We start from the raw sequence: 14,408 nt of genomic DNA, 5'->3' as shown, positions 1-14,408 counted from the left end.
CATGAAAAGAAATGGCATCTACTCATGGTCAAAAAATTCGTTGCTTTCTTAAACAACTCTTTCAGCTCTTTCTAATGCTTCGATTGCGATCAGAATAGCATGCTTAACTCAAAGTGAGTAGGAACTCACATGGTGAGATGAGAAAGCATGTGAGTTATAACTCAAGACTACTAATTTGATGTCAGAGTGTGAGATGGACCATGTGACACCTTGTTCAACACATTGGGAGTTGTAACACAAAAAACTTGAGACTAAGGGCCCTGAACAGTTTTACAATTTTCAATGCATCCAAATGTTTTTCACCAATATCCAGTTCACTAACAATTGCATAACTGGCAGCCAGGAACTAATTTTGTTGAGCAGCTCAAACATTTGATTCAGTTAATTCAAAATGAAGGAATCACTTGGACATTCATTTCCCATGGTCACCTCATTTCAGAGACTTATGGGAAGTGTGGATAGAGATTTATTATTATTATTTTTAACTCTCTGCCCTGTGGGTACTAAGAAGGCCTCAATTAGCAAGCCCATTATGAGTTTGGCCAGGCCCACAATGGGGTGGCTGGATGGTGAGGGACAGGGGCTGACACATCTGGTTGGATTGCCCCATAAAAAATTCCTGGAAATTTTTTGACCCATCCAGATTTGATCCCAGGTCCCCAGAGTGGTCAGCTGCCACCTTAACCATTTGGCCAACCGGCTGTCTGTGGATAGAGATTATTAATCAACGTCTTTGAAAATTAGTCAATAAAAACCTTACATTGGAAGATGATAATTATTCAAATTGAAGCTTGTTTGAATTCAAGACTATTTTGTGCCATGTCATCACATCCAAATGATTTAGATGTTTTGACACCAGATCATTTCTCAATTGGGGAACCATTAACCACTGTGCCCAATTCCAGTCTATTAGAATTAAACACAAGTACACTTAACAGATGGCAGTTAGTTCAAAAAGCTACTCAAAGTATTTGGTGACAATGGCACACAGAATACAGTACTTAACTTCACTGGTATAGCAAATTGAGAATGGCACATCCTGATGTTCACACTGGTGCATTAGTGTTACTGGTAGAAGAGAATGCTCTGTTCATACACTGGCCCAGAAGACACTTTTAGTTTATCCCGGGAATGATGGTCGAATACAAGTAGTAACTGAAGACCAAAACTGAAACTTTTTATAATTTTTTCCATAAATTATTTACATTGGGTAAAATACTGAAAATTAAGATTATTAGATTTTTCCAGATGTATATTTTATAGATTGTTGACTTAAATATCCTTATCAAGATTATGATTGTGTTTTTAATTGAAAAAAGTGATATATAATTATTTGGCAATGAAAATATTTATTAAAAAGTACAACTCAGAAAAATCACAGAATTTATATCAAGATGGAATTTGGATTAATTCAAGCCTTAATAAGAAAACCATTTGGAAACATTGATCATTTCAGTTCTTTTGGCAAACTCAACTGAAAAATTTTCAAAGAAGGAAAATAAAGATTTTTGAAGTGATGGTGGATTTGTCAATGGTGCCAGTTAATAGTAATAAGCTTTAATGAAAATATTTCAAATGAGTATAGTAATGTAATTTGCAGAAACGCCAATTTTTAGTGATTTGTTAACTTTTTGAAATTTGTATAAATAAACATCATCATCAAACCCGATGTATTTTAAAGCAATCGTCCAACTAAAGCTGAATATTAATCGGGCTAGAAATTACTATAATATTAATAATTTATAAGACAATTTGGCACTAGCGTTAGGCGTTATCTCTTTTTGAAATTTGACTTATTTAAATGTCTTCAGACTTTGGTTATATGTTTTGTAGTATTGAATTTCAGTATTTTAGAAAAAAAAAGTTACTTAAGATTTGTAAACAATTCAATTCTATAAGTTAAACAATATTAAATTATATTTAACTGATTGAAAAAGAAAAAAGATATATTTATAATATATTGAAAATTTCAAAATAAATTTGTTATGCCTAAAAATTTCATAAGTAGTATAAATTATATTTTTAAAGGGAATATCTTCATTTGTTGCACTGAAAAATCTTGCAATGACTTATTTGATCCTGCAGCTGAAAAATTTTTGAATGAAACTGAACAAGTAATCTATAAAATAGGTAAATTTTATATTTCATTTTATTTCTATTTTTAAAATAGGATTAAGTTTTTACTCATTAAAATTAGATTCTAAATTAATTTAACACAACTAATTATTTTTAATTAACTACAAAGTTCAGAAAATATGATTTATTTAAACCATAATAAATTTTAGGTGATTTAGGACACGTTACGTCTGTCAGAAACCCTCAAGTGGAAGAAGGAGACTGTCGCTATTTACCTTTAGAAATACTACATGAAAACTACAGAGACCTTCCCAAAGCTGATATTTTTGCTCTGGGACTTACAGTATGGGAAGCAGTAAGTTCTAAACTATAACCAATTTAATCTAATTAAATATAGTTGATACAAAATATACAATAAATTTCAATTTCTAATAATAATTAAGTTTTAGAAGACATACATGTTGCATAAAATGTAGTAGAATAGTTTGATAACCCAAATTAGTGCAGTGTAATATATAAGATTGATAAATAATTTTAATTGAAGCATTTCATAAATTCATCAGTACACATAAATATCAAATATAACGAAACAATTATAAATGTATGTCATGCCTCACTTTTATGAGGCATGACATACATTTATAAAATTTGTTTCTTGATTTTTCCTTCATTTTAAAATATAAACAATAAAAACTGATAGAAAATTTTTGTGTACTCAAAAGATCTCATTAAGAAATAGCTTCCTTTTCTATACATATAATATGAAATACATAATATTTGCAATAATAAAACATGTAATAATGTTTTGTACTTGTTTTGTAAAAAAGCATCTCTGGTATATGTATACAGTGCAACCTTGCTTAATGAGCATAATTTGTTCCAGAATCTTACTCGTAATATGAAACAATTTTTCCCATATAAATTAATGTAAAATACAATAACGTGTTCCATGCCAAAAAAAATACTCAGATATTTTATGTATAATGTTTATTCAAAGAAAATTATATAATATACATTGTTAAGGAACGTAAATCATCATCATCCTTTCTTCTATCATGGAATGAACCAACCTGGAATGTGAATTCGATTTGCAGAAAACAAAAAAATAAAAATCACAGCTAATATGTTTGATAAACACACCAAACAATATGCCAAATTCTTGGGCTATGTAAAGGCTATAATTAAATTATGAATTAATTAATTTGACTAGAGGTAGACTGTTATGCTGCCATCTCATATTAAATTTAATAATTATAAATAGAAATGTCTAAATTAGACATTAATCTATTTATAATTATTAAATTTAATATGAGATGGCAGCATAACAGTCTACCTCTAGTCAAATTAATTAATTCATAATTTAATTATAGCCTTTACATAGCCCAAGAATTTGGCATATTGTTTGGTGTGTTTATTATATAATGGGCTATAGTTGTTGATGTTTATATGTAATATGTGTGAACACAAGTGACACTAAGATGCTAGTGGAATGAGATCTAAACACAGACTGATGGAGCATGCACACAATCCGGGACTTCCCTGTCTTGGTTGCTTGTTAAGCGAGTTAAATTTTTACAATTTGTTTTTCTCGTTATGCAAATTACTTGTTATGCAAGGTGTGGTTCTGCTGTAGTTTTTATTGAATACAGGATAAAGCTAAAATAAAAGATTTTGATACTTTTGATTTTAAAATGAAAAATTTAGCTAGGGTTCATTGGAAATATGATTAGGACTCAAACATCTTTCTGTTCTGTTATTTTTCGTGGTTATACTTTTATCAATAGATCTTTTTATTTTTCAAACTGCATCATAATAAATAAATAAATAAATATATACAGTGGTGATATTCGAAATATTTAACAAGGGGTTCGCTAGCAGAAAATTTTTCCCTGACAATCACCGACAAATGAAATGGAAGTTTTGAATAGAAATAAATACAATACCTTTTCTTGCAACCATATGTCTAACAATCAGTGGCGTACTTGCAACGTAACGAGTGATGGGTGAAGGGCAGGTAACGATAATACTTTAGGGCTGTAGACCTGTTTTCTTTTTTTTTTTCTTTTTTTTTTTTTTTTTTTTTTTTAGGCAGGGGTAATCTTTACCATGAAATGGCGCTTCTCGAAATTCACGTGTTATCATCTCTCGATATATTATACTTTTTCTTTCGCTGTCCATAACCCGACATGTGTTCGACAGCCATCTTGTATTATCTCATGCGCGTGGCATTCTGGGATCTCTCTTATGACTGGATCTACTTTTAAGAACTCTCTTGAATCGATCGCGATTACACCTTGATTGAAACCGTCGAGAGAGATCACACCAAGACAGACTCCCTGACCATGCTCACAATCTAGATTGAAATGCTCGGTACGAACGGGGTATAAGGCTCTAGATTAGTAGTATTACAGAGTATAATATGCATATTTTAATATATTTAAAAAAAAAAAAAAACAAACCCACTGAGAAATGTTCCGTGTGTTTAACAAGGTTCGGAAAACTGAAAATTTTAACAACGGGTTCGGCCGAACCTGTGCGAACCCGCCGAATATCACCACTGTATATATATAAGGAGTAATAAAAAGTATGCTCCTGAAAATGTATTTTAATTTATCAATTATAAATTGAAAAAAAAAAATGTAATAAGAAAATGTATATTATTAAAAATTGAAAGTTTATTGATAAAAAATGCATTAAATTGTTTATTTTTTTTTTAAAGGCAAGTGGGAACCCTTTACCAAAAAATGGTGATGAATGGCAATTATTTCGGTCTGAAACTCTACCTTATTTAGAAAATTATTCAGCTGACTTCAATAGTATTTTAGAAGTAAGTTTATCTAATTATATCAATTTAATATATATGTAGTAACTTATATAAGAAAATAACAATCCAATCTGTAAGCTATTTAACCCTTTTAGGTCAGACATAAATTGATTAATTTAAGATATTTCACCCTGCAATGCATTTTTTGATAATTTGTTAAATTGCAATATCTTGCTTCAAAATTGCATTAGATTCAATCTGTTTTCTGTTTTTAATCACAAACATACCACAGATTATGATTGTTTAATTTTCTGTACAATACAAGTTTAAAATAATATTTAAATCTTAAATTTTATAAAAAAAATCAACAAAAAATAATTAATTTAAGCAGATCCCATGTATTTTGTACTTTAGTCACTTACACACACCTGTTTCCTTCTAAACAAAAACAGCAGTCCTCTAGCTCAGTGGTTCTTAACCTTTTTATACTCAAGGCCCACCAAATATTTCATAATTTTTTTGTGACCCCCATTTTTTAATAATAATTTATATTTGTTAAATTATCTATAATAAATTGATTTTTTATTATTGCTTTATTTTTTATATAATAAATGTAAATCATATCTTTATTATTTCATTATCTATTTAAATAACATTCAAATTTCACAATTAAACATGAAAACTCATTAATTTTTAACAAAAAATAAAATAAGATACATGATAAATTGATCCAAAGTGGATGCTAAAACTAAAATACCCCAACTTGTCCTAAAGATTTTGCATATCTTTTGCAAAAATATTTAAATTTTCAAAGCCTACTACTAAGCCTACTATTTTTCATAATTATTTTTAAAATTCCAAGCGTTAATAGTTTCTTAGAATTACTTTGGAATAAAAGAAGTAAATACTGCGGTGTAAGTAGCATATTTGCATTCATTTCTTCTGTACTAATGAAGTTGTATGTAGGAAGAAATAAAAAATAAATAGGAAAACTTTATCTTTCTTATTTCATTTTTCAATAGGATATTAGGTTATACATCAATTTTCTTTTTATTATATTCTGAAGGAAATTTTGCATTATTTGGCAGCCCCTTGGCAAACTTCTTATGGACCCCCGGTGGGCCGTGGCTCCCCTGTTAAGAATCACTGCTCTAGCTAGATCAGGGGAGAAGTTATTGTCATTAATTACACTATGTCTGTAATTACTCTTCTGGGAGGGGAGTGGATGAGTCATCTGAGGGTCTAAGTTAATACAAGTTTTCTACCAGATAATGTTTATTATACATTATTTTTAATATTAAATCGACTATTTTTACAATATTTGACCATAATATGCAATTTTGCTTGCGATTATTTACATATTTTCTGGTATTATGTAACAGCGGGAGAGTCAACTTTGCTGGAAATTTATAGCTTGATGGTTCTAAAATGATGTTTACTTGCCTAAATACTAAGAACGTTAAATTAGTTAATTAGAGCTTAAAAAAAACGATTAAAAATGCGAATTTATAGCAATTATTTACATTTTACTTCAAAGATTGGGTTGGAGGAGGGGCTTTTCTAGTAATTTATAGCTTTCACAAGTCTGCGATTTGTTAAAGTAATGTCAACAAATACAGTATATAACCAATTAAAGCTTAGAAGGAGTTTAGTTTCCCTTTGATTATTTTGAGTCAATTTTACAGTTATATAGTTAACTGCAGCAATGTGCTGTATAATGTAAGAGGATGTATTTACCAAAATATTTATGGCCTAGGGGTGGTAACAAAACACTTATTGGCTAAAACAGTCATTCCACCTAGAGAAGAGGGAATCAGTGGTATGATTGCTGCAAACTGAAATATAATGCAAATTAATAGAATTGTTTGATTAATTTGTTGATTAATTTATGCCTAAAGGCATTTTCTCACATAACGAAATGATGATAAGTCACGTGATATATGCCTATTGGTGTATAATCACACAGAAGAGGCAAATATTTTTGATCATCATCATATCATCATGTTTGAAGACATTTTGATTAAACAATAAATTTTATTCTTTGATTGTGACACATTTAAATTTATGGAATGTTTAAATTGATGATGATCACTAAAAGTGATTAAAAATATTTGTTTTCCATTAAGTAGCTTGGTGGTCAGAATTTGATTGATTGATTATTTTATTGTTATGCTTAAATATATAAAATAATAAATGCACTAAATACTGGTTAATATTGAAAACACTTACACAACCAAAAATCTAGCTCATGAAACATGATGTTTGAGAAAAATGAACCTGAATTACCTGAAATGGTATATTTGAGGTAATTTTAATTCTAGTAAATTTTCATATTGTATTGTAGTGTATGTAATGTATGTAGTGTATTAAATAGATGTTATCCATGGGATTTATTATTTCATTTTACCAGATATGTATAAAATAAGGACTGATGGGGAGAATAGCCCAAAATGCATTTCCTTTTTTAATAATAGTGTTTAATCAATCATGTGCTAGAGTGCTTGCTTCTAACAAACTGTCTACTGTGTTTTTGCATTTATTTTTATTGCTGGTGAACTTTCTTTCAATTTTCCGTAAACCAAATGAGAATGGAAGTATGTTAAACTGTGCTGCTTTGTTACCATTTTCTCTCCCATTTTTCCAGTCTTATGAAATAGGAACAACACTTAACTTCTGAATTTTTCTCTAAATTTGAATTTAAATGTTTCAGTTAAATTTTTTAATGTTTTGTGTTTTTCTCTCATCAGAAAATGACCCATCCCGATCCGGATGTCCGTCCCTCGGCTGCATCACTCACTCAACACAAATTTTTGGTAAATTATGCTAATAAAAGTAAGGTCGAATTAACCAAAGAATTGAATGCAGAAAAATTGAAAAATCAATTATTGTCAAGGTAATTATGCAAATTTATAAATTTACTTAATTATATTTAATCTCATTAACAGCATGTTTTAGATAGTTTTCCATAGACAGTGATTAAATTTCACTGTAAATAGTCCTCTAAGAGTATCATATGATTACCTAGTGACTTCAGAATAACTTTAGATAAGACTGTTATATCTTTCACTCATTTCATGACATTAGTATTCTGTCAAAAAAAAGATTAATTATTTTTACCCTGTGGGCACTGAGAATCTTAATAACAGCACCATCTCATCAGTTTTGGCCAGGTCTGGTATATATATATATAGGCCAGACCATTAGCAAAAATTTCTGATGATTTGACTTGTTCTCAAACCTAGGTTCCCACATAGCAGACTGATGCACACAGGAAAATAAAGCATCAATGACTGTTCATCAATAATCAACAAAGATGATTGGTTGAGCCTGTTGTCATCTATATTTTGTTGCTTGTGTACATCAGCCTTTAGTTGCCTCTGCTATCTGTTTGGCATTACATGGATTCATCCCATAGATATGACATCAGTTATGTAGAATGGAATACTATTAGTATAAAGTGAGGATCAAAAATGTGATTGCACAGAGAGACCTAATGGCCGAGCCTGCCAGTTTAAGGATTTTGATGGAAATTTTTGAGTTAGCCTGGATAAGCCAGATCTTTTCTCTCGCTACTCAATTTGTCTCCATTATGGGCCTTGCCAAACTCTTAATAGTATCGATTAAAAAACCTTATGTATTTGGGGTAGAAAGAACTAAAAATGGAAAGAAAATGTGATCCCAGTACACTTCAGGATAAAGGGGGAAATGAGCCATAACTTTTGTCATATATTCTTAAATAGGAGTCTAGAGGCAGTATATGATCCCAGGACACTTGTAGATAATGTGCAAAACAGTTCTTGTATACAGTAGACTCATGCTAATCTGGCCATTCCCTGCACAGAGGAGTACCAGATTATTGAGAGATAAAAGACTAAATTTGATAAAGAATTAAACTGATCTGTACTATAGAAAGTAAAGATGTAACATATGTATTTGTATACAGTAAAAGAATATTAAAATGTAATACAGCACAATTGAAATGTTGCATCTTCTATTCACTTCAAAAAATGTCAGATTTTTATTTGCTTTAATGAAGATGCTCGTCAATGGTATGCTTTGTCACTCAATTACTTTATGAGCATTACATCAGTACTGCATGTGTCTGATTGTTGCATTATGTACTGAAGGAAAATGTTGGCAACTTTGGTGTCCTCTTCTTCATCGTGCTCATCTGTTAAAGCCTGATCTACTCTACAATATTCCTCATTCAACCAATTAGTATGTTCTCTTCATCCTCCTGGAAGCTTGTGGAACATGTCGAAGAACACAGCATCAGGAAATAATTCTGAATTGACTAATTCACTATCACTTAATACAGATTCTAATTCAATGTCAATATGCGATGCATTCAATTTATATCACAGCCAGAGACAAATTATTAACATTCTACTGAATTCTTAATACAATTTATTGTTGGGAAATAAAACAATAATTTCATCCTATAGATAGGAAGTTTAAATGGTCCATTTTGACATTTAACCAAGTGGCTCTATATATATAATAGCTAATTCCTAACTTACCAAAAGTAAGTAAATCAAACGAAACCTTTACAATCCAGTAAATAATTTTAATGTAAAATTTGACAAATGTTTTTAGTCATACACAAGATCTGCCTCAGATCAACAACATTGTAAATTGCAGTGTGCAGAACTAATTTCAAAATTTTTTAAATAACTGAAACAAAAATACGAAGATTTAAAATATAAAATTGTATACATAAAGATTCGGTGATGTATAAAATTAAAACATACGAATAATATTATTTTGTAATAAAAGTCTTATATTTGTATGTTTTAATTTTGTACATCACCGAATCTTTATGTATACAATTTTATATTTTAAATCTTTGTATTACTTTCCCAGCTGTTATAACAGAAGGAAAGTATGGTGATCTGGTAAAAAACAACCCCCAAATTTTTATATTTTGGGCTCAGAACACCTTGAAATGTGGAGAAATAGAAAACAATTTGGGAGTAATTTCTGTATGCATGGATGTTAGTGTGTGTTTGTATGTGGGGAGTATGATTTTGTTCATCCTATTTGAAGCTTAATAACTCCTGTGTTTTTGTCAAAAATTTCTAAAATTTTGTAGGGAGGTTAGTTTATTAGGGGGATTGAGGCTATTAAATTTTGGTGCTTAAATGTTGAGGGTGTGGAGAGAAAATGGGGTCGTGTATCTCTAGTAAGGTCGGACTTAATAACTATTTTACTCATTATTAGCATTTACAATTTTTTATAAAGTTTGTTCCTACTCTCAAAATTAAGCTTTTTGCAATTTTATAATAATTAAAAATATAAAAAGTTTTTTTAATAAAATATGACAACAGATAGTGCCACCAAAATTTTAAATCTGCTGGGAAAGTTGTGCAACTCGTTGCTGGATTTTGTTCCTGTTATTTTTAAAAAAATTGAAATTAGGTCTGCACATTCCAATTTAGAATGTTGTCGACCTGAGGAAGATCTTATGTAAGATCGAAAACCTTTGTCAAATTTCCATTTTGTCATGAATCCAGTTATCAAGGAGGTAATTTTGTTACCAATAGTACTATGCATGGAGACATTCTACCTAGATAGCAGTTCCATTATTTAACAAATTCTCTAGGTGCATAGTGCCTTCAGTGAAATTCTAGAACCCCTTTAGAAAGTTATTTAAAAACCCTATCAATACTTTTGGTCTATAAATCAGTTATATATTTGTATATTATTAATGTAAAAAAAAATTCAATTTATAGAAAACCACCTTCAAAGTAAGTACCTTCCACAGCTACACACTTTTGTCAAGATTTGTATTATTTATTAAATCTTGCAACCAATTCTGCATTGCTTGTTGAGCCTTTATGAGAGAGAGGAAAAGTGCTTCAGGTAATGCAGCACTTTTTCTCTCTTCTGCTGATTTGAAACTGTGATCCTTTAGTAGAGTTTTCATTTTAGTGAAAACATAAAAATCTGGAGAGCTGTCAGGTGATTAAGGAGGCTGTAGAAGTACAGATAACTGATGTTTTGCGGATTTTCACTAACTGTGAGAACATGATGCACTGTGACATCATAATGGAGAAACCAGGGGCCGTATTCTGGTCTCTCGTCTTTCACAAGCCGGTCACTGATTGGCTAATCGGCTTGTGAGAGACGAGAGATCAGAGAATGTGACCAGAATACGCCCCAGCTTTCTGTTCACCAGAGATGAGACTGTTTTGTCTATGGAGGTGACTCAGAATGTCAGTGTAGGATTCCTTGTTAATGGGCTTTGTTGAGAACAACTCACAATGCACCAGTTTATCACATCATAAAAATGCTGTGACTTTTGCATACTAAGAGGTAATATAATAGAATTAGTTTATTTTGAAGGTAGGCTATAGATATTTGCATTATTAATGTAATAAAAGTTGTGTCAGAGACCTCTGGTTATTTACATTGTTCATTAAGATAACTATGATAGCAAGTGATTACAAGAGCACTAAGACATCTGTTAAATTAGAACAATGCATGTATTTCATCTATAGTGAAGCAGCTGAATGAATGAAGTTCTATCAAGCTGTACCAAGTACAATATCTGAACAGGTGCCACCTAGTACATACAGCATTCCAAAGCATTCACTGGAAACTTGTGTTATATGCAAGAAACCAATTTTCCAGTCACTTAAGTTGTCCCCAACAGATTCAAACACTTACTGTTGATGGCCTGTGAGCAATGGCACACATGCTATTTCTTATATGGGAATTTCAAAAGTATTATGTGGCAAGTCTTGCATGATAACCAATTATACTCCTATCATCCACAGAAAGTGCATGGATTGTCTATTGGAGATTTCACGTAACAACTGACAATTTTACAGAGTTGTCTGAATGAGCCTTATTTTTTGAGAAGAGTGTTTTTCATAGATGAAGCATCATTCACTAGAATTGGCTTCTTCAATTTCAGTAACAGCCATGTTTGAGTAGAACCCAATTTACATCACATTGGTATTAGTGGTGATTAACTGATTGGCTTTAACCTGTACACATTTGAATGGGCAGTTTCACAGAACATTTTTGGAAGAAACTGTTCCTGAGCTATTAGAAGACTTACAGCTTATTGTATGTCAGCAAATGTGGATGCAACATGCTAGCATATCTACTTTCCACATACTGGAATTTCTAAATTGTATTGAGCAGTGAATTGAAAAAGGGAGATCTGCTCGAGAGGTCAGCTCACTCCCTTAGCTTGATTCCATTTTATTACTTCCTAAAGGGACATATAAAAAGCTTCATCTATGAGACATGGAAAACAATCCAAAAACACTTTTAGCCAGATTACTTGAAGTGTACAATGTGGCCCAGAAATGTCTGGAGTACTTAAAAGAGAGTGCACTAGGATGTTGTTTGATCCTGCATTGGATATGGTGGTCATCAATTAAAACCTTCGTCATAAGTAAATTTATTAGGGTTTTGAAGATTAAATTAAACCACTTGTTGGGCTACTTACACAACTGGCAGCCCTATGAATTCCTACCTATCAAGTTTGGTAGGAATTCATTTTTATATTCTGTATTGAAGTTAATGAGCGTTCTTTTTGCAATTCGTAATCTAAAAAGATTACAAATAGCTTTGATTTTGTTTTCGTTACTTCTAGAATTTTCTTGTCCAAAAGAGATACCATTTTCACTCTTCATTCAAAGTAAGAATTAGGTATTCAGGACAACTTGGTGGTTAATTAATCAAAGATGAGTGGAGAAATTTCAAAGAAAAAATGTTAATAAAAATATAGTGCCAGAAATTTAACAAGTAGAGAACAGAATTTTCCAAATATATTGGAGAGTGCACTTTTAGGACATTATTTAATTTATTTTGTATGCAACTCAAATTGGGTGGACATTTTATTTATTTTTGTTTTTTCAGGAAATTACAAGAAGCAGTGATGTATCTGAATAATTTGCCCAATCAAAAATTGACGGAAGGAGGAAGATCGACTAGATTGGTGGGACAGAATACAACTCGACGCAGTTTGAGTACCACCAATTTCTGAACAACGACGTTTTAGTCGGAAGTGTAAAATAATGTCAGCGTTCGTCGTGTACATTTTAATAATTCGGAAGGAGTTCTTCCAAAGCCGGTCGTTACTAGTTTTGTTGTTACAGTCATGACCCAGAGATTGGAGATTCCATATTTTTTCCTTCCCGCCTTCGTTCTTCCATTGTAATTAATTAAAATGTAATTAGATTTTCATACAAATCGTGATATTTTTTAAAACTCTCCACTTAAATGACATTCCAATTAAATTCTGCCGAATTCTTACTGCTAATATATTGGCAGCTTTTACTTTTTCTTTTTTATATGCACCGGGGTCATTTTTATTGAAAGTCGTGAGTTATGTATCGCATCAAAGAATGAAAAAAATTAGTGTGATAAAAGTTATTAAAAATTTTCCCAATGTGTTTTAATAAAGAAAATGTTTTTATTGGTGTGATCTTTTATTGACTTTTTTATTCACATAGTGTCAGTGTATTTCAAATTGACTGATATTCAGGGTATGTGGTTATAGGAAAAGATAAAATGTTCGAATTTTGGGGATGCAGCTTATTTCTTATCATCAGAATAAATGTATGCTAAACAGTTTGTTTTGCAACTAATTTTTTATATTGAAAAAAATTGCCAAGAGCCTCAACAAATTCCATATGGATAAAGCACCATTAACTGTTTCCAAGCTACAGTTAGTGTAGTTTTTTAAAAAACTTTCGTACAAGAAAAGTACTGTAGATTTGATGTCACAAACTGATTTAATTAAACGTGGTATCAAATGAAAGATAATTAATACTTGTATTCTGCAGATATTTTAGTGAGATTATATGAAAACTTTGATATGAGCCATAACTCCTTTATGGCTCATTAAAGTGTTCGTGTATATGTTATGGACTATACCCGAATAATGCCCGATTAATCACTGTCCATAACATACAAAAAAAAAAAAAACAGACGATAACTGTTCAGCATAATTGGTACAGTAGTGATGTTTAAGATTGAAATTTGGGTTGTCAATGAAGTGGTGAATAGAAAAATACAAACACCAACCTCAGCGAACACAAGAAATGCTCAATAAAAAACGCACTAGTTTTCAACTTGAAAATTTGTCGTGGTTCGAAGTTACCACTTATCAAAATTTGGCGTATGACATCAATCGAAAGGATTTTTAACGCTCTACATTATTACATTAGTTTTTGCGTACGTTGTGTGAGTCGTATGTTATGTTAATTTGTGTTTGGTAACAATTTAGGAAAATTCTAGAAGTAACTGTTTAACTTAATATGGGATTTTTATTCGCAGAATAGCTGCGAATAAAAATCCCCTATTAAGCTAATTAAGCCTTTTCAATTGACATTTGGTTTGTCAAAATCAGTTAGTGACATTAAGTGTACTTCCGTCTTACACTGCCTTACTGCGACCTTGCCGTCGAGAAAGAACAATGAAAAAAATTACACCACTGATGTAGATGTTTCTTCTTTTCTGAATTTATTTAACAGAAAGTTACTAATTAAAAAAATTTCTATTGGTAAAAGAATAATCATTTAACCTGATGGCACTTAGGCCTTTTATT

General features: G+C 30.9%; 1 protein-coding gene across 1 annotated transcript in view; it reads left to right on the top strand.

Annotated features, from left to right (window-relative positions):
• The window catches only part of LOC136972767 (wee1-like protein kinase 2), a 31,505-nt gene extending 18,231 nt beyond the window's left edge, over window positions 1-13,274 (top strand). Inside the window, exons 6-10 of the mRNA XM_067267404.1 lie at window positions 2,029-2,130; window positions 2,286-2,431; window positions 4,796-4,903; window positions 7,588-7,733; window positions 12,716-13,274. Coding sequence (XP_067123505.1) covers window positions 2,029-2,130; window positions 2,286-2,431; window positions 4,796-4,903; window positions 7,588-7,733; window positions 12,716-12,842 — 629 coding nt within the window. The 3' untranslated portion in view covers window positions 12,843-13,274. The remainder of the gene's footprint in view (window positions 1-2,028; window positions 2,131-2,285; window positions 2,432-4,795; window positions 4,904-7,587; window positions 7,734-12,715) is intronic.
• The last annotated feature ends 1,134 nt before the right edge of the window (window positions 13,275-14,408 follow it).

This window comes from Centruroides vittatus, unplaced genomic scaffold (genome assembly GCF_030686945.1).
Source record: "Centruroides vittatus isolate TY-2023 unplaced genomic scaffold, ASM3068694v2 contig_301, whole genome shotgun sequence".
Classification (NCBI taxonomy): domain Eukaryota; kingdom Metazoa; phylum Arthropoda; class Arachnida; order Scorpiones; family Buthidae; genus Centruroides; species Centruroides vittatus.
The sequence above is the reverse complement of the archived record's forward strand: the minus strand, read 5'-3'. Positions and strand labels throughout refer to the sequence as shown.